The sequence below is a fragment of the Strigops habroptila genome, chromosome 2, assembly GCF_004027225.2.
Source record: "Strigops habroptila isolate Jane chromosome 2, bStrHab1.2.pri, whole genome shotgun sequence".
In the NCBI taxonomy this organism is placed as follows: Eukaryota; Metazoa; Chordata; class Aves; order Psittaciformes; family Psittacidae; genus Strigops; species Strigops habroptila.
In genome coordinates, this window is record NC_044278.2 from 35,705,152 (window position 1) to 35,722,761 (window position 17,610).

The 17,610-nt window shown below is 34.5% G+C and overlaps 3 protein-coding genes across 9 annotated transcripts in view; 1 reads left to right on the forward strand and 2 right to left on the reverse strand.

The window, feature by feature from the left end:
- Positions 1–17,610, forward strand: part of CASK (calcium/calmodulin dependent serine protein kinase) — a 202,193-nt gene that overhangs the window by 92,753 nt on the left and 91,830 nt on the right. For all 7 annotated transcript variants that reach the window (XM_030477067.1, XM_030477070.1, XM_030477071.1 and 4 more), the window contains exon 6: positions 15,279–15,381. In XM_030477067.1, coding sequence (XP_030332927.1) covers positions 15,279–15,381 — 103 coding nt within the window. The remainder of the gene's footprint in view (positions 1–15,278; positions 15,382–17,610) is intronic.
- Positions 373–2,766, reverse strand: GPR82 (G protein-coupled receptor 82). Its single transcript, XM_030477077.1, has 2 exons — positions 2,722–2,766; positions 373–1,498 (listed from the first exon to the last, which is right to left on the reverse strand). The coding sequence occupies exon 2, from the start codon at positions 1,463–1,465 to the stop codon at positions 428–430; it is 1,038 nt and encodes a 345-aa protein (XP_030332937.1). The 5' UTR covers positions 1,466–1,498; positions 2,722–2,766; the 3' UTR covers positions 373–427.
- GPR34 (G protein-coupled receptor 34) lies at positions 8,767–13,565 on the reverse strand. The gene is made up of 2 exons (XM_030477075.2): positions 13,396–13,565; positions 8,767–11,672 (listed from the first exon to the last, which is right to left on the reverse strand). The coding sequence occupies exon 2, from the start codon at positions 11,646–11,648 to the stop codon at positions 10,506–10,508; it is 1,143 nt and encodes a 380-aa protein (XP_030332935.1). The 5' UTR covers positions 11,649–11,672; positions 13,396–13,565; the 3' UTR covers positions 8,767–10,505.

A 17,610-nucleotide genomic window follows, 5' to 3' on the forward strand; every position in this document is an offset into this window, starting at 1 on the left:
TTCTGTCCCTGCTTCTTTAAGCCTTTGATATGTGATTCAGCAATTGCAGAGAAAACATCTGTGTTTTGTTCACCCTTTTTTATAAAGGAAACATGTGTCCAAATCTGGGGACTCTTTTATTGTTAATAAAAAAGAACTGGGTGAGCAACTTCAGCCTCATTTCTGACTTCCACTGTCCATAGGTCAAACATAAAATGTCTTTTGCATGGCATGGATAAAGGTGTTTACACAGTTCACTGTATAAATTACTTGGATATACACATGGGATTTATTATGGCTAACGTTGATATAGCAAGCAAAATCATTTGGAAAAAAATACATGTAACATTTTATTTAAATATTTACCATTTCATATCAAAGTCTGGTTATAGGTAGTTAAAATGAGTTTATTGTTACTTATATTCTAATAAAACCTTTCCATATTCCCTCACATTTCGAGGGTCTCTTCAGTGAAAATACCAGTTTTACGTTTGTGGTGTTCCGGTGGTGTGGTTTTTGTAAACAGGCCATAGAGACTTTTCTTAAATGTTTTATCTAACAGAAGGGTTATAACTGGATCTAAACTACTCTTAGCAGCAGCAAGACAAGTAAGGAAATTCTTAATTTCCACTAAATAGTTTAACCTTGGGCACTCATTATTTGTAAGCAGTACATAAAAAATGGGCCTAAAAATATGATATGGAAGAAAGCAGACAGTTAGTATCATCTGGATGACAAAAATGTTTCTTTTCACTGTACTGTAAATTAGATGTTTTTCTCCAATACATGTATTTTTCTGTATTTTATTCAGATGTCTGGTAAGAGAATAGTATGACAACACCACTGTCATAAAAGATGCAAAAAAACATGAAGTGGCAAGAAAAGCTGCAATCCTTGCAGCGAATTCACCAGCTTCTACCCTGGTGTTGTAGCAACTGTGAAGTTCTTCCTTAGCCCTTGCCTGGACATTATGTATTATAGCTATTATTGTTACGCAGAGCACAGTAAACCATATAATGATGCACAAATATTTAGCAAATTTTGGCTGACGAAACTTTGCGAGTACATGTCTGTAAAAGTTTTCATTAACTGCTTGAGAGTATTGTGCATCACTATTTTTCTTCAGTGTTGCATACTGACTTAAAGCAATTGAACATAAAATTATAATCGTAACATACATACTGACATGCATAATAAGAGTCCCAAGATGATTTGCTATTCTGCATGCTACAGAGTCATAAGTCCATTGATACCCTCTTGCAAAATAGGCAGCCAGAAAAGGCATTGTGCTGCATATAAGTAAATTTGCAGTGATGAGGTTTGCCAGATAAATGTATTGTGTTCTTTTTGTGTGTGCTTGCCTTGAAAATATCCAGGCAGCAAGAATATTTCCAAAACTTCCAGCAGGAAATAGGCAAGAGTAGATGACTGGTAGAGCTACAGTAGTAGCTAACGATGGCTGAAGAAGACATGTTGAATTTCTCATTTATGCTGGTGTTTCTTGAATGAAAAATCAGAGCTGAAAAAGAATTAAAAGAATTATTCTTCTGTAACGTGCATCTAACATCTCTTTTATTTCATTTCCCTTATTTCCCTCCCCCCCCCCGCTCGCTTTTCAGTATTACTAACTGCTGTTTGTCTTCTGGGGCTACCATCTTGAGTTTGCATAAGGTTACTTTTGGGGTGTTCTCTTTCACTGAGATTTTGTGAACAAAAGCTGGTTGATGTTAAACCCCATAGATGTTACATACATAGAATCTAATAAAATAAACTATGAAACAGAAGGTTCAAGCTAGGGTCTGATAATAACTTGTGTGGTCTTAGTTTATTTCTCAGTCTTATGCAACATCTGTAACCTACTTTGGAAACCACTTCTAGGCTATTTTAAGTTAAATAGGTAAAATAAGTGCAAAGTATTACTTTAACTGCCGAAATGCAGAGGAGTATCCAGTATCTCCATTTAAGTACAAATTAAACTGTGCATAATGCAGGAATCTGGCTAGATGCATTTATTTTTTGCTGATGTCTGTATCTAATATTACTTCATTCAGAGCTCTAATGTTGCAGGTGCATTTTGCATAAATAATTCAGTCTGTATTTTTAAACATACAAAATGGTTGTTGAAAATGGCAATATATTTAATTTTTCCAAGTTCAGTTTTCCATCTTTTCCTAATTTCCAACTAAAAATAAGAAATCAAAGCTCTATACAATGACTACACATAAAAACTGGAATTTCATCTTACTGACCTGTAGTGAAGAAAGGTTTTATTGTCATACAGGTACTATTTCAGTGAAATGTATCATAGTTAGCTTTTGTCCCATACAAAATCATATTGAGAAAATTAAAATATTTCAGACTTAGACTGATAATATTTTATTTTAAATAGCTGTAACCAAATGAACTCGGATATCAAAGAGGATTCTATGGAGCTACAATGAAAAACCCAGACACAACGTTGATAAGATAGCAAAATGTTGCAAAAGTCATATTTAAAAATTATGCTGTAGACCATGCTTGACAACTTGCAAATTAAACTAACTTTTATAGCTCTTGCTATATATATATGAGACACAAAGTCTCATATGGATAGTTGAACCAAAGGTAGTAAATTCTGTCATTATAACTGAGTTAAATTCACAGAGTATTTTTTAATTCAGTCATTTAGAAGTCTAATGATCATTTTTGATTCAATGCCCAAATTTGTCAGGTGAAACAAAGAAGTAGTAGATTTAAGCTTACCTACACAAGCTGCAGGCACCTTCCTTTGCAGAGAGGAAATTTTTCTGTCTGATGTCTTTTTTATCTCCACTGTTGCGCTGAAAAGGACAATACTTGAATCTGGAAAGTATAGTTAGACCAGTATCTCTCTGACATAAGTTTTCAGAATGTACACTTTTCTTTTACAGTGTCAAAAAGCAGCTAGGCATTTATAGTTCAGTCAAGATGATGATAATCTGTGCAAAAAAAGGACTTTGAAATTAGGTCAAGATGCAGCTCCATTAGAGAAATTAAAAGAATGAGATAATGTGGAAGAGGGATTGTAACAGTCCTTTGGTCATGTAGATATGGTACAGAAGCACCTTACAGTCTTTTATATAGTGCTTTACTCTTTTGGGGGGTGGAGGGATTGTTACTCTTGTTCTCTTTAGGACTGCCCACTTTCAGGGGGGAGGGGGGAAAAGTTGCTATTTTATGCATGAAAGCTTGTATTTTCACTGATGTTTAACTGTTCTTCAGCTCGAAGAGCTATCGCAAAGAGCTGTCGCCTTCTATTCCTGCAGCCCACATGTAATAATGCTGTAACCATGTACGTTCTCATGTGGGTGACCAAATGAACACATCTCACATGTCTAGTCAGGTGATGTATTGTTTGGAAGTAATTTACAGCTGATGGATTCTAAGCATCAGTTGGGGAAAACTGACTCTGTGTCCAAGAAATACGTTATTTTATATAAATGACCCGGAAGTGTGCACAGGACAATTACCTTCTTCCACAGGGAAGGTATAATCACAGATCAGTCAAATTCTATCTGGTTCTGCAGAACTTGAGGCCTTTGAATTTCCTTCTGATACATCTGTGGTTATCAGATACTGCTTTTCTACAGCTATAAATAAGTTCCTTTATGAGAAAAGAAGAGATACCATATAAAAACTTCTGCAATTTTGATAAGGTTCTTGATTTGTTAGTTTTGCTTTATGTTTAAACATACACTGTGAGAATTCACTTCAGTGATCTACTATGAATTTTATTGTTCAGTCTCATTACTAATTTAATTTTTTTTTTACTAAAATGATTCACATGTGTGCTAGCCTCCTATTTAGACTACATAGTTGATCTTATGTAAGATTAAATTTAAGTGAGAGAAACTTGCTGTGGAGTATTAGTAATTAGTCTGTAATGCTGTAGTTAATTTGCATGTGCTTTAGTTCTTGTTCCTGTTAGATTTAGTTATATCTTATTTTCATTTTTTCACTTTTGAATGTATAATTACATAAAAATTTGTTCTAATGGAAAGAGTCTTGTATTAATTAAACATTTATAGTCTTTTAAGTAGTCTTAGAAGTCCTTGTTATTGTGGTGTTCCATCCGGGTTTAGACATGCATATCCTGAACATTTGCTAAGAGGAGGCATGTCAAAAAATAGTGTGAGCAATTGCATTTACCAGGGTTTTTTTAATTATTATTATTCAGTTGGTTATTAAAAGTAGCCTGTAGTATTTATAATTCAGTGACCATAACTCTTGATGAAGAAAGAGATAATGCTACATTTTTCACTGAATCATTCTAATAGGTTACTATAGTGAATTACAGTCTGTCAGATTTCATTTTGTAACTGATTAGTGAGATGAGTAAAAAAAGAATGGGATATTATAAGTGGGTTTTAAAAAAAAAAAAACAAAACAAAACAAAACAAAAAAAAAACCAAAAAAAAACCAAAAAAAAAACCAACTTGAGAAATACAGTTACAATTGGTTCTAAGCTGTAGTGATCAGCTTCATTATTCTTTTAGTGAACTATTTCCATTACAACCTAAGTTATAAATGGCATATTTTATCTAAAATATATTTGATGATATTCAAATGGTACAAGTGCATCTTTCATGCAATTCACTCAAGTTCATCATAATGACTTTCACATGCATTCTTCTTCTCAATTATCTGTATTTTCTGTACTCTAAGTTACTGATCACTTTCTGAGTTAAACATGTTACTAGATTTTATATGCCAGTAGGCAGCATATGTTGCATTTTGCCAATGTATGAAGGCAGCTTATTTTGTGGCCTGAAACCACAAAACCAGGGACATTCCCAGGGGTAAAAGGTATTTAAACTAGCCTTCTGTAACCCATACTTAGCATGTATTGTAATATAATTATATATGACAGAGTGGTCCACTTGCAGGCTGCCTGGCCACTTCCTATTCCCTCTGCCTGCTTGAGATGGTAGAAGACAGCCCAATCAACCCCTTATCTCCTTATGCCTGTTGCAAACCAAATGGAGAACAGGACTGTTCCTGTTGTACAACAGAGTACATAATCTTTTGACAGTAGTTGCTCCTTATAGGGTGGAAAAAGGCAGCAGCTTGGTTACCTGTGGCTCCCGTAGCAGACCTGGCTCTCTGTGCTGTGGAAGACCCAAGAGATGCACTCAGTTTCTGTATCTTGAAGGGTGGAAGGCAATGCTGAGGGGAGGGCACAGATAAGTGTGCTACCCTGGGCATGTCTACTGTGGGCGCTGAGGATGAATCGTACTGAACAAAGGTATAGCATGCACCAAACATGCAGCAGCCTGTAACTTGAGATTTAATTTCATATACTTGGAATTTGAACTACTGTGTGGCATTTAATACCAAGAGAAGTCTTCAAGATGCACTGGCTACTACACAAGTGCAATCCATATTTTCTTTCAGAAAAAAAAGAATAAAATTACCAAGTAGCTTGCCTAGAACTTTGCTTTTGGTGCTTAGTTTTGTTGTGGATTTAAACATTACAATTGAAAGCTTTTTTTGACTGCATAAATTCTAAGATGCACTGCACAATAACCATTTTCAGTTGGACATCTCTATGAGGAGAGTTATTGCAGAGTACCACGGTTCCTCTCTGCCTGCTTGTCAGCTTTCCATGCAGGCATGACCCAGTGTGTGGGCAGCAGTTCTGACTTGATATAACGAGGATTTTAGCTATAGTCACTGTGTTGCATATTGTAAGAAGTGATTATCAAAGCAAAATCATCCAAGATCATGTTTAAATCTACTCTTGTTGACTCTATGCTGAATCAGTGAAGATAAAATATTCAGCAGGTTTGAGCTGAATCTGTGCTTGCTGTTCACTAATGATTTATTTTCATCAGTTTAGGTTCAGCAAACTAGTCCCAGAAGGAAAGTTCTTAACGTTGTTTGATGGATTACAAGCATATGCAGTGTAACTCTGTGGCATCCTTAGGGATGTAGGAAGGGGGATATGTTATAATCATAGCTTCAGTTCTTTGGTTGTCATAAAATATGCAAAGTTAAGTGTTTCACAGGCTCTGGGTAGTTGTTTTACATAGGCAAAACACAAATCAAACAATGTCTTTTAGGCAGGAAAATTTAGCTTCACCTTGACAGTACTAACAAAAATAATCTTCCAACACATTTATACTTGTATTTTTTCCCCAATGACTTTCTTTGTACAGCCCCCAGAGGTCTCTTTGTATTTGCTTCTAAAAAAGCAGTATTGTTCATGATGATATTTTATTTTTAACTTCAGGAATCAGTTTTTAATGTGGAAACTGTGTTGATCGTCATAGTCTAATAGGAAGATTTCACTGTGTTTTTCAGCACCATACTATCATTTGTATTTTTCCAAGTTAAGTATGTTTGTGTGTAACAGCTTTTTGGCTTTTCCAGGTTCTTCTTAAGCCTTTGTGAAAATGCAAAGTAATAAAGCAAAACTAAAAAGCTAAAACGTGGCAGTAAAAGCAACTTCCTATTTGAGGATTTTTCCTACTGATTCACTCTACAGGCAGTGAATGGTGACAGCTTTGTAGCACCTCCTCCTTTCTCTTGGATTCAACAGTTGGGATTTTGCATAAGGGATGGAAAAAAGGCTGGCAGAGGGTTCCCAGTGCTACAGAGATTACGTTGAAAATATATTTTGGATTGGTAAAACATTATCAGTGGGTTCTTTTCCTCCATATGCTTCATCTGTATTGTGCAACACAGCTCCCTCCTCTCCACCCTGATTCTGTATGTGGTTTCAGAGAGAGCATTAAATTAAAGCATCCATATGGGAACTTTCTATTTCCAGGTCTAATGTGACTCTCACTTGTTTATCAGTGATGTAAGTTGCACTCCTCTTTTATGTTTTCATTGACTGATGTTGTGAGGGAAGTTGTTCAACTAAATTTTCTCGTTATGTTATCAAAAAAAAAAAAAAAAACCCCAAAAAAACCCTTCTCTGCCCTCATGAAAAACATTAATTTTCAGGTTAAACCCATAATTACAGTTAATTTTAGTGTGAAAATAAAAGTTGATGTTGTGGTTTAACCCTAGTAGGCAGGTAAGCCCCACAGCTGCTCACTCAGTCCCCCTCAGTGGAAGGAGAATCAGAAGGGTAAAAGTGTGAAAACCTGTTTATGATTTCTGTCTCTCCCCCTCCTGTTCTTGTGGCTGCTCTGCTGCAGAACAGGCTGCTGCTTCTGATGCTCCCTCCTGCTCCCTCTTACATGCTGTGGTCAAATCTGTCGTTATCGTGGGCCCTTTGAGTCCACGTTGGGTGCAAAATGGGTTGTTGTGGTTTAATCCCAGCAGGCAGCTAAGCCCTACAGAGCCACTTGTTTACTCCCCTAACAGTCGGCTGGGGAAAGAATTGGTAAGGTAAAAGTAAGAAAATTCGTAGTTTAAGATAGGGTTTAATAAGTCGGGAGGGGAGGGGGGAGATATTTCCTACATGACAGTTCTGTCTGGTTTCAGATCCCTTTCTGAGCCAGTTGATACATCCGACTTTTAACATCTTGAAGCAATGATTTACATAGCTGTGGAAATTCATCAGTATTTTCACTTGTCTGGTTGCTTTTTAGGGTTGTTTTTTTGTTCTGACTGCTACTCAATTAATGTCATACTCTGATAAAGATAATATAGTCATACCTGTTCCCCTGTTCTGTGCCATACCTACTGTTATACAGTTGTGCTTCCTTTCAGATTTTCATTTCTGAGGTGAAGAGTTGATTTATTTAAAATAGTCTGTATAGAATCTGTATCACATAAATTATTATCACAATGATGACTTCTTAGGGTTTTCCTCCTAATTTTAAGTCTCTTTTCTTTTTCATTGCTGTTGAGCAGAGAGTTATATCTTGAAATTTTTTTAGGTTTGACCACCCTGAATAACTATGTGTTGTTTGAAAACTTTGTCATCTCCTTACTCTCACTCATTCCAGATTGTAGTGTTAATGTGTTCTTAAATGTATCTATTTGCAGGTTCTCTGGGAATATGATAAAGAAAAATGACTATGTATTTTTAAGCTTTCTTTCCAATTTTTAACCATTTCTAAAGCAAGCATTAACATCTAACATCTTAGGGTTTCTTAGAGCCTTTATTAAGTGACTTTGCTGAAGTCCAATTGCACCGTATCACCTTTATCCCGGTGTTTCTCAGCTATTCCACAGAGCTCCTCTGTTAGTGATTTTTCTGGGATGTGGCTTCCCTCAGACAAATCTACTCACTTTTGCCTAGGGTACCTTATACATAGAAGCTTGCCTAATTTTATTTGTCTTTATAGGTGCTATGGATTTGCCTAATACAAACTCCTAGCTCCTGAAATGCCTTTGTAAAATTTGGGTTATATTTGCTGCTTGTGTACAGAGGCTGATTTAAGCAATAGATGATTCTGTATTGAAGTATTTAATGTATAGCATTAATGTGTAGTCCTGGGAAAGTGTTACTCTTCAATATTTCTTCTAAAATGTTTTTTTCTGAAACCTTGTCCATTGATACTGTGCATCGCTTCCTTGGTGCTCCTTCTCTACAATCTATAGAGGACAGCTGTAATGCAGAACACATCTGATCAATACAAATAGGTAGGGGTGTTTAACACTTTCCTCTTGAAGAACATGCGAACTAGATTTCACTGTTAAAATCACTAAAAACAAAAAAACCCACATAGTACTATTCACATGATGGACCAGAATCTTGAACTTGTACTGCATGACTATTTTCCTGTTGTCCTTTATGTATTTAGTTTCTTACAAAGTAGTGTTATAGTAACCAAATAACCATTACTTATTTTACAGAAGTAAGCCCAGAATACTGAAGTCTTTTTTTGTCCTGTGGAACATATTCCTATGTGCCTTTGGCTTTACAAGTTTCATTTATTTCATTGAAGCCCTGTACTGTTGATCTTCTGAAGAGCTCTTAGTCTATTTTTGCAACCACGTAGTGTTCATGGATTGCAGTCTTTATAAATGAAAGCTCTGGTTTTAACAGAAAGCTTTCTTCAAAAGAATTTTAGAATTCAAATTTTGTTCAAGCCGCACTGAGATGTTCGTGTCCATCCTCTCCCATGTTCCCACCCTGGCCTGGTGATCAGTGTCATCAATCAGCTACTTATAGTAGAAAAAATACAGGCAAGGAAAGAATAATGAGATAATGTATATATCTTGTGAAATGATGGTTTATAAACTCCACTAGATTTCCCAGAGTTGATGTAACTATGTAGAACTACTATACTGCATAGGAGAATTGCAAAGGATGAGGAACATGCTATTCCTTGCACTGTACAAATACAGAGCCAAAACAGTTCTTACTTCAGCATACATACAAAAAGACAACAAGATGATAAAGATCGTGAAAAAAATACAATGCAATTATTGTGAGAATCAATCAGAAGTTATTGTGGAAATATCTTACTTGCCAAAAAAAAAAAAAACAGTTACCATTGTGCTTACATAAAAATTACATGCTCATAGGAATCTCTCTCTTGAAGATTAAGAAATCCTACCCTTTTTTGTTTAAAAAACAAACAAAAACCCTCACTGGCTGGTCATTTGTAATTCATTTATACTCAATTTCATCAAAACTGAATGAAGTAAAATCACATAAAAATTAAGCCAAGTTTATATAACAGAAGTGAAGTATTATGTTTACTTTGTTCAGTACGAGTTTTATGAATAACTTTTGTAAAACCAGAATCTTGTACAGAATTAGTAAAAATCCACAAATTTTGACAGAGGTTTGGCATAAAAGTGACATGACCCATCAGAGAAGTTACTGGTAGTAATATTAAAACCAACTTCTTTACATCAGCCTACTTGAGCAATATTGCTTGTATGTGTTCAGGATAATAAATCCTTATTTTATGGAGCTTAACACCTAGTGTTTAATTGGTTCACCTTTCTGGCCTGTCATGCCAGACATTTAAGTTGTTCTTGGGATAGAATGTTTGCTATTTAATAAAATTGATTGTATCCTCTGTAATTATAACTGAATTAATGGCAGTTGTATTCTTCACCTCATTTTCAAACCACATGTTACTGAACTGTCAAATATTTTCTTGGAAAATATACTTCTATAAATACAGTTAAAATGCTGATGTATTTGAAACCGATTAAAACAGAGAAGTACATAAAATCTGTAATGATTTATATAGCTCTTTTGAATAGGACACAAATTATTTTTGCAAAATTCATTATTTACATACAGAAGTTTGTTATATTAATGTCTATATACAAGATTCCTTATACAGGTTCAATCCACTTAATGGAAATCTCCTGAAAGAGTTAGTGTTCTAGTTTAGTCCAACAAAAGATGTCTGAGAACTTCCTATTTTGTTTTCTTGGATAAACATGAGTGAAGTACTTCTGAAAAGCAACTTCTCATTTTCACAAACAGAAGTAAGACTTCTCTTTTTTTTTTTTACCAGGAAGAAAGAGGCATGATTAGTAGCTGTACAGTATAGCATTTGGTAATCTTGAATTGATATGACGATGAATTGATGTAAATCCTGAAGCAACAGAGAGAAACTAGTATCCATTCCTTTAAACAATCAAATCAGAGATCTCTTCTTTGAAGAGCTTGAGTGGGGAATGGTGCTAGAAAATCGCTCTTGTGTATATTGTCCAAGTTTTATTTCTGAAGTACTTTCCAGTGTTAGGCCTGAATCTCCATGAAGTCTTCTGCAGATAAGTTGGAATACAGTCTTACGGACGCTTCTGGACATGAGGAAATACATAACTGGGTCTAAGCAGCTGTTAAAAGATGAGAATATGAGCATCACCTCATTGCATTTGTGAATGATTTTCTTCCAATGACAAGATGGATCTTGTAACTGGGATGTAATGTAGACAAACCGGAACATGTGGTAAGGAACAAAACAGATGGTGAAAATAATGAGCACAATGAAGGAGTTCCTTGCTGTCTGGGTGTATTTTCCTGCGTTGGGAAAATTTGCTCTTTTCTTTGAAATTTTCAGAAGGTTCTTGGCAATTTTAACATATGAAAGTATCAAAAGGAAAAAAACTATCCAAAAAATAATTACAATAACGTAATTTAAAATTGCTTCTGTCTTTGCATTCTGCTTATTTCGGTAATGAAAGCACATAGTAGAATTGCTGTTCTCATTCTTAAAGAAAGCTGGTGCAACTACTATTATAAATCCTGTTAGTGCAATTGCCCACACCATGCAACAAATTTGTATACTTCGTCTAGTAGTTAACATTTTAGGGCGCTTCACAGACTTATTTATTTTTACATAACGATCTAGACTAATTAGTCCCAACAGTACTATGCTAATATACATGTTCATATAAAATAGAGTTCCTACAATCTTGCATAAAATCAGTCCAAACATCCAGGTGTTTTTGGTAACATGATAGAGTATTCGGAAGGGAAGACAGAAGATCAGCAGAAGGTCTGCAACGGCTACATTTAGCAAGTAAACTTGGATAGAATTCCTTTTCTGATGAATGCACAGGAAAGCAAACAGGGCTATAATATTTCCAACCAATCCAACAACAAAAATAATAGAGTAAAAAACTATCAAAGCAAGTGACAGTGAGTTGTCATCTAACGAACAAGTGGCATTGTTTTGAATTTCTGAGGCATTTATGGCTAGGTTAGTTTGGTTACTCCAAAAGTCCTCCTTGTATGGAATAATGGTCAGTAAATCAGCTGAAGCTGCACCCATCATTTGTGAGGATTTTTTTTAGCTGTTCTGTAAGAATGCAAAGAGAAATTTTAAGAAATGAAATCACCATTGGATCATTTTCATGTGTTTGCTTGCTTTATTGCATACAGTCTTACGTGATATAAACATAAAAGGCAATCGCTAACACAAGTAAATGCATCAAAGTATCATTGTAGCTGAGTAGAAGTACTTTCATATGGCTATCATGATACAGTGTAAGTCTAGAATAACCAGTTCCCTGTTTTTCTTCACAAGAAGTACACAAGAACAGATGGTATAGAATAATCACACAGATAACCATTTTTGTAATTATATGTTTATAACTGTTTTTATTGTTTTAAAGATCATCTATTGTGGTTTGCTGCAAACTTTATAAATTTTAATGTTTTATCTATAAGTGCAAATAATTTTTTTAAGTTCAGACATTAGGATTCGTCTTTCTAACACAGAAAACTTTTTAATTAAGATGCAAGAATGGGTGAGCATAGTTAAGTGAAGTATTCTCAGTGTTGATACAAAGTACATAGAAATATATCAAAACAATTCTAAACTCATCAGTATTAATTTTAAATAAGTACGCAGGATCTCTCACATGCAAGTCACCAGTTTTCAATTAGATAAGCAATTGTAAATTAGTATTTATTTGGCTATGTAATCTGTTAGAAGTAACACTGTGAGTCAGCTCGTTTTTAATGCTTTATATCTTCATGTAAATTTAAGTATTTTTTCCTTTTCTTAACTGTTCACAAATCAATATTATGCAAAGAAACTAGTATTAGCTGGAAACCACATTAATGCAGTAACACTGTTTTCACATTTTCCTTGTTTTCATTGTTTCCTTTGTTTTCATTTCAAAGTTTTTAATTTCACTAACTTACTTTTGGTCAGGAAGGTGTAATGTGGAAGATAGAAATCAGTTTTGACCAAACAAGGAAAAACAAAGAAGTGTGTGGTTAAGAGAGCAGAATCACAATTAGTTGTTTAGAGACATGGTTGACTGATTAGTAATGATACAACTTTGTGCTCAGTTTGTATTTTGTAGTGATAAAAGATTCCATAAATAAGTTTACTTTGATTTTTTCATTTTAAAGGGGCAAGCTTTTTTCTCCTAATCTCACAAAAACTTTAGAATTGGTTTTAAAACAGTTTTTCATTTGCATGCTAGGTCTTAAAAATGGAAATTTACATTTAAACATATGATATGGCTACAGCAGTAAAAATGCCAGCACTTTAGGTAAAAATCTTAGTAAGAATTAATGCACATACAGAATCTGAATTATTGAGAGGACAGACTGAAATATTTTAAATGCGCTATGTTGGTTGACCTTAGAATTGTATTAAATTTGTACAATATGTTAGCAGTTTCAAAAATATTTCTGTTTTCATGTTGTCCAGGCAGGAAGTAGTTTTAGAAGTTTCATTAAAAAATGTGATGCTTTCAAATACATCTTGAAACCTATCTACTACTAGAGTTTCTTGTTTATATTGCTTTTCTGTAAAACTGATTGACATCACAACTTGCAAAGTATTGACAAGTTTTAGGTAAGTGAAAGAGAAAAATCTATTACATTGCAGATGCATTAGAAACAACTTTTCACTGTCAGAAGTTTTGTCATCTGTAAGCAAACAGGCATGCTTAACCCTAGGTATATTTAAGAAAGGGTTTGGAGATCAGTAATACCTTTGCAGTTAAGAGAAATTTTAGTAAAATTTGGTTTAATATAGCTGAAGTATAAAAGAAGTCACTTACCATTTATATATTGAGAACTTCTGCTGATTTTCAAAACCACTAGTGAAGACAGGGAGGAGTAACATGCAAGTCCTCTTATTAGAAAGCTAGATCACCAGCTTCTCTGTGAAAGTGATGAGAATCAGCTGACGTAGTACAATTAGCAACAAGGGGAAGTTTAGTGTTGCAACTGTTTGGTTTTTTTAAATGTGTTATAAGTAGCAAAACTCAGTTTATTGAAAACATCAATTTTTCTGTTAATTTAGGGTCTGCTGGGAGAGGTCCTATAATAAAATATTCTCTGAGTTTCACTCTGAATTGGAGATTTGGATTTTTTTCTCAGAAGCTGTGTTTATGATGAGCAGTGTCTTCCTTCCTTTTTGGATGACAATTATGTTGGTGCAGCCTGTCATCTTTTTAATACTGTCATGGAAATAGATTAAAGATAAACCAACACCACTGTAAATCAGTACATTTTGCTTATGTTGGGGTAGTTCTTCCATCTACCTTCTTGCCTGGGGTTAGAAGTTTGAGGTTGATCTTTTTTCCACGCAAAATGATAGCGATGAGAGATTATGAAAGCGCCCTAAGTGTGCAGCTTAAGAATTTCAATGAGCCAGAAGTGAAATACAATGTGCAGAGATAATACCAGCTGGTAATATTATTTTAAATAGGGTGTAAGGGATTGAAAGTTACATTTATAAATTGTAAATTTAGAAATGGATTCTAGAAGTCCTGATATATGGTAGCCTAAATTTAATGATCATCTCAAGAACATTGTCTTGGCTTAGTATTCTTCTTAGCATTTGAAATGACAATTTCCATGTTAACTTTATTAATATGTCATCTCTTTAGGAATCAAGCTTTTATGCTTGATTACAGTTATTCTGCAAATTACAGTTAGACTTGTAAACAGGCTCTATGCATTCTTACTTGAAGGCGCTTGTCTTGTACAATTGAAACTTTTTAGAAGAAAACATGGGTGGCTGCAGATAATGATTTTAAGTAGTCAGATTGAGCTTGTTGTAGCTCCTTTGCACTGTTTTGAGGTCCTAGGTTTGTAATTTAAGCAGTAATGTATTCTCAAGAAGGAGTATACACATTTGACATTCTTCCTTTTAAATAATGTGGTTGACTGCAAAATGAGGCAGGAAGTCATTCTGTATCAAATGCAGTATTTTGGCTATGTGTATTATATATTAAATTGTGTTCTAACAGATTATGTCTATATGTTGCTTCATCCTACACCAGTCAGTAGCCATCCAAATTGTTGTGTAATATTATTCCATTTTTATATGTTACACCTCACTCTTACTAGTGGAAAGACAGTGGAAAATCAAAGGTATGGATGACTGCACCTGGAATCCAGTTTAGAAGCCTAAACAATTCCCCACCCCACCCCCATCCCCGAAATATTTATTAGAAACATCACAGGGATGTTCTTTTTCTTTCCTGCCATTGGAAAGTGATCAGTGAATTCTGATTAAGGCTCAAAATAGTGATTTATGTTCTCTGTATGAAGGCAGATCACAAAGTGTATCATAGGTAGAATATTTCTGCTGGAGAATTGAAACAGTGTAAGGCTTAAGGATGAAAGGTAAAAAGAAATAATAATACTGGGTAAGAAATTATAGGTGTTAATTTTTATCTCCATTTTATCACTTTGTGTTCATTGTGAATTCTGATAAGTCCTGAAAGGATTTTGCTGTGCCTGGGACAATTGAAAGGGAAGCCAATGAAGAAAGAGGAGACGATGCCAGGGAAAAAAATACCTGAGATTAAGAAATTAATTAATTAATTAATTAAATCTAGCTTCTGTTTGCAAATTTATGAAATCGAGTTCTAAAATGCCAATTTTATTTCTCAAATAATAAGATAATTTTTCTGGATTTTTGTCTTTTCAGCCACACTGTGTACTGCTTGCCTCAAAAGAGAATTCAGCCCCAGTGAAGCTTGGTGGCTTCGGGGTAGCAATTCAGTTAGGAGAGTCTGGGCTAGTTGCTGGAGGTAAGTTTTCCTTTGAAGTTATATATTATTATGCATGTTTTATTGCAGAGTTCTGTTATTCTCACACAGACTGGCCTGCAAAACAAGAACTCAAAAACAATCTTTCACTAAAGACTTTGTTGACATTATAAATGCACGCTGTTAAGCTAAATTGCTGGTAGTGTGTAACAATGTGCATACATATACTGACTATTAAATCCCTCTAAATGTTACTCAGTAGGTACTTATGCTGATTTGATCAAAATAGAATTGAAAAGAGCGAAGAATTTTCCGCTTTAATACAGTCTTTGACATAATTCTTCCATGTTTGACAAAACAATCAAATAAAAATGCTATCAGGACTGAAACGTATGTGAAAGCAATTGAGTAAGGACTTACTACAGCATCATCAACGCTCCCTTACGTTTCTTAGGCAATTTCTGTCAGAATGCTATGCTGTTTAATAGCAAAATCTTACTAGTTTTCACGTGACTCTTTTCTGTGTTTTAATATTTCATTGTAATTATTGCATAAAACATCAATATTTTGATGCGTATGTATATTTTTTGACTGTGTTTTGTTTTCTGTGGATTTTATTTCCTCTAGCTGCCTTCCATATTGTTCCAGACAATAGGGTTATGCTTTAATCAGCCTGCACAGATGAAGACCCAATCAATTTTCTGGTGCTTTCATTGCCAGAGTAGGAGACCACAGCAAAAGATTTTGTTAGTTTTATTATTTTTTCTTCAAAACAAGTAACCTCCTCTTAATACCATGTTTCTTAAGAAACTCAGATTTCTTAATCTAACTGCTTAAAGGTCTGTGTCAACTTGGCTTTTCTATGCTCTTTAAATTAAAAAGCAAATCCAACATAAGCGTGCCAACAGCTTCCATTCCCTTCCTGATATTACTAATACCCTTGAAATATCCAAGTATCTTATTAACTAAGAGACCTAGATACATCTTTTCAAAGAGAATACCCAGTCAGTTAAGCTACTGTTGTTTCCTTAACGAAAAGGTCACATTCCTTTCTTTACTTTTCCCGTGTTTCTCAAATTTTCTGTACCTCAACCACTGCTTTTTTTAATGGGAGTTCTTACACTTTTGTTTATGATTCTCTCACTTTTCTTCTTCATATTCTCACTGAGCAACTTTATCCATTTCTTCTGTATCAGCTGCTCTTCTGAAGGCAATCAGATATAGTGTACTTTCTTTCAGACTACTAGCTGTCTCGTAAGAAACCTCAAGTTCAACTGGGAAAAAAATACTGTGCTTTTCCCCAGATTTCTCATATCCTTCCTTTTCTGTTACTATTCACTGTTCCGTGATCCCGCACATTGTTCATGTGCTCAATCTCCATGCAGTCGTCAGTGCTGGTCTAGTCTTTCCTTTTTTATGTGAAAATGTTTTCATTCCTTTCTATTCTGTTTACAGTACTTCTAGAAGCTTCTTTCTTAAGCATCATCAGTATAATAATTCTCTGTATCTTTTGCCTCATCCATCTCAACTTCTGCTATATCAGTCTACCTTCATTCTTTCTTTTTCCCTCTTTCTCAACTGTCACTTTCAATTTGTAGCCTTTTTGTTAGCACTTGCTACGTTCAGTTTCAAATTCCTCTCACTTTCAGGGATACCCAGAGTAATTCCACTTCATTTATATACCATGGAAGGTCACACTGCTACTACTTGTTTCAAGATTTCTCCTTAACAGACTCCATATCTCTTTCTTCCCACCTTCCATTTAAATCTTTATACAGCAAACTACATCTGTTATCTGGCAATTCTTTTCCCTTTTAGAGTCCTACCTGAAGCAATAGTCCCATCTACAGCACTTCTATTCTATGATTCACTTGCAAGATTTTATTTCTTCAACTTTACAATATCACCCCATATGTGTTATATGAAAGTTAACAATGCTGTCTGTTTGAACTGGGCTATAAATTCCTTGTAAAAAAATGTTTATCTACACATTTAAGTTATCCATATGCTCTATGGATAAGTTTTGTTTTGTAATAATGATAATAATGATAAATTACAGGCACTACCTATTTTTCAATTGTCTCCTAAATTAAATAGAAGCTCTCTGTATAGATAGGTTTGAGCAGTATAAAACCCAACCTGTTCACTTTTGCATGCTTTTCCTAATTTTTAGTCAAGAACATTAATGCAGCTTAACATAGTCAATTATTTCCCTTTCAGCATGGCAGTTCCTATATTTGGTGTTTAACACATCTAAAAGGAAAATATTTA

Bases quoted from the DNA above. Each gene is read 5' to 3' on its own strand.
- GPR82 (XM_030477077.1), bottom strand. From the start codon at position 1,465: ATGAGAAATTCAACATGTCTTCTTCAGCCATCGTTAGCTACTACTGTA.
- GPR34 (XM_030477075.2), bottom strand. From the start codon at position 11,648: ATGATGGGTGCAGCTTCAGCTGATTTACTGACCATTATTCCATACAAG.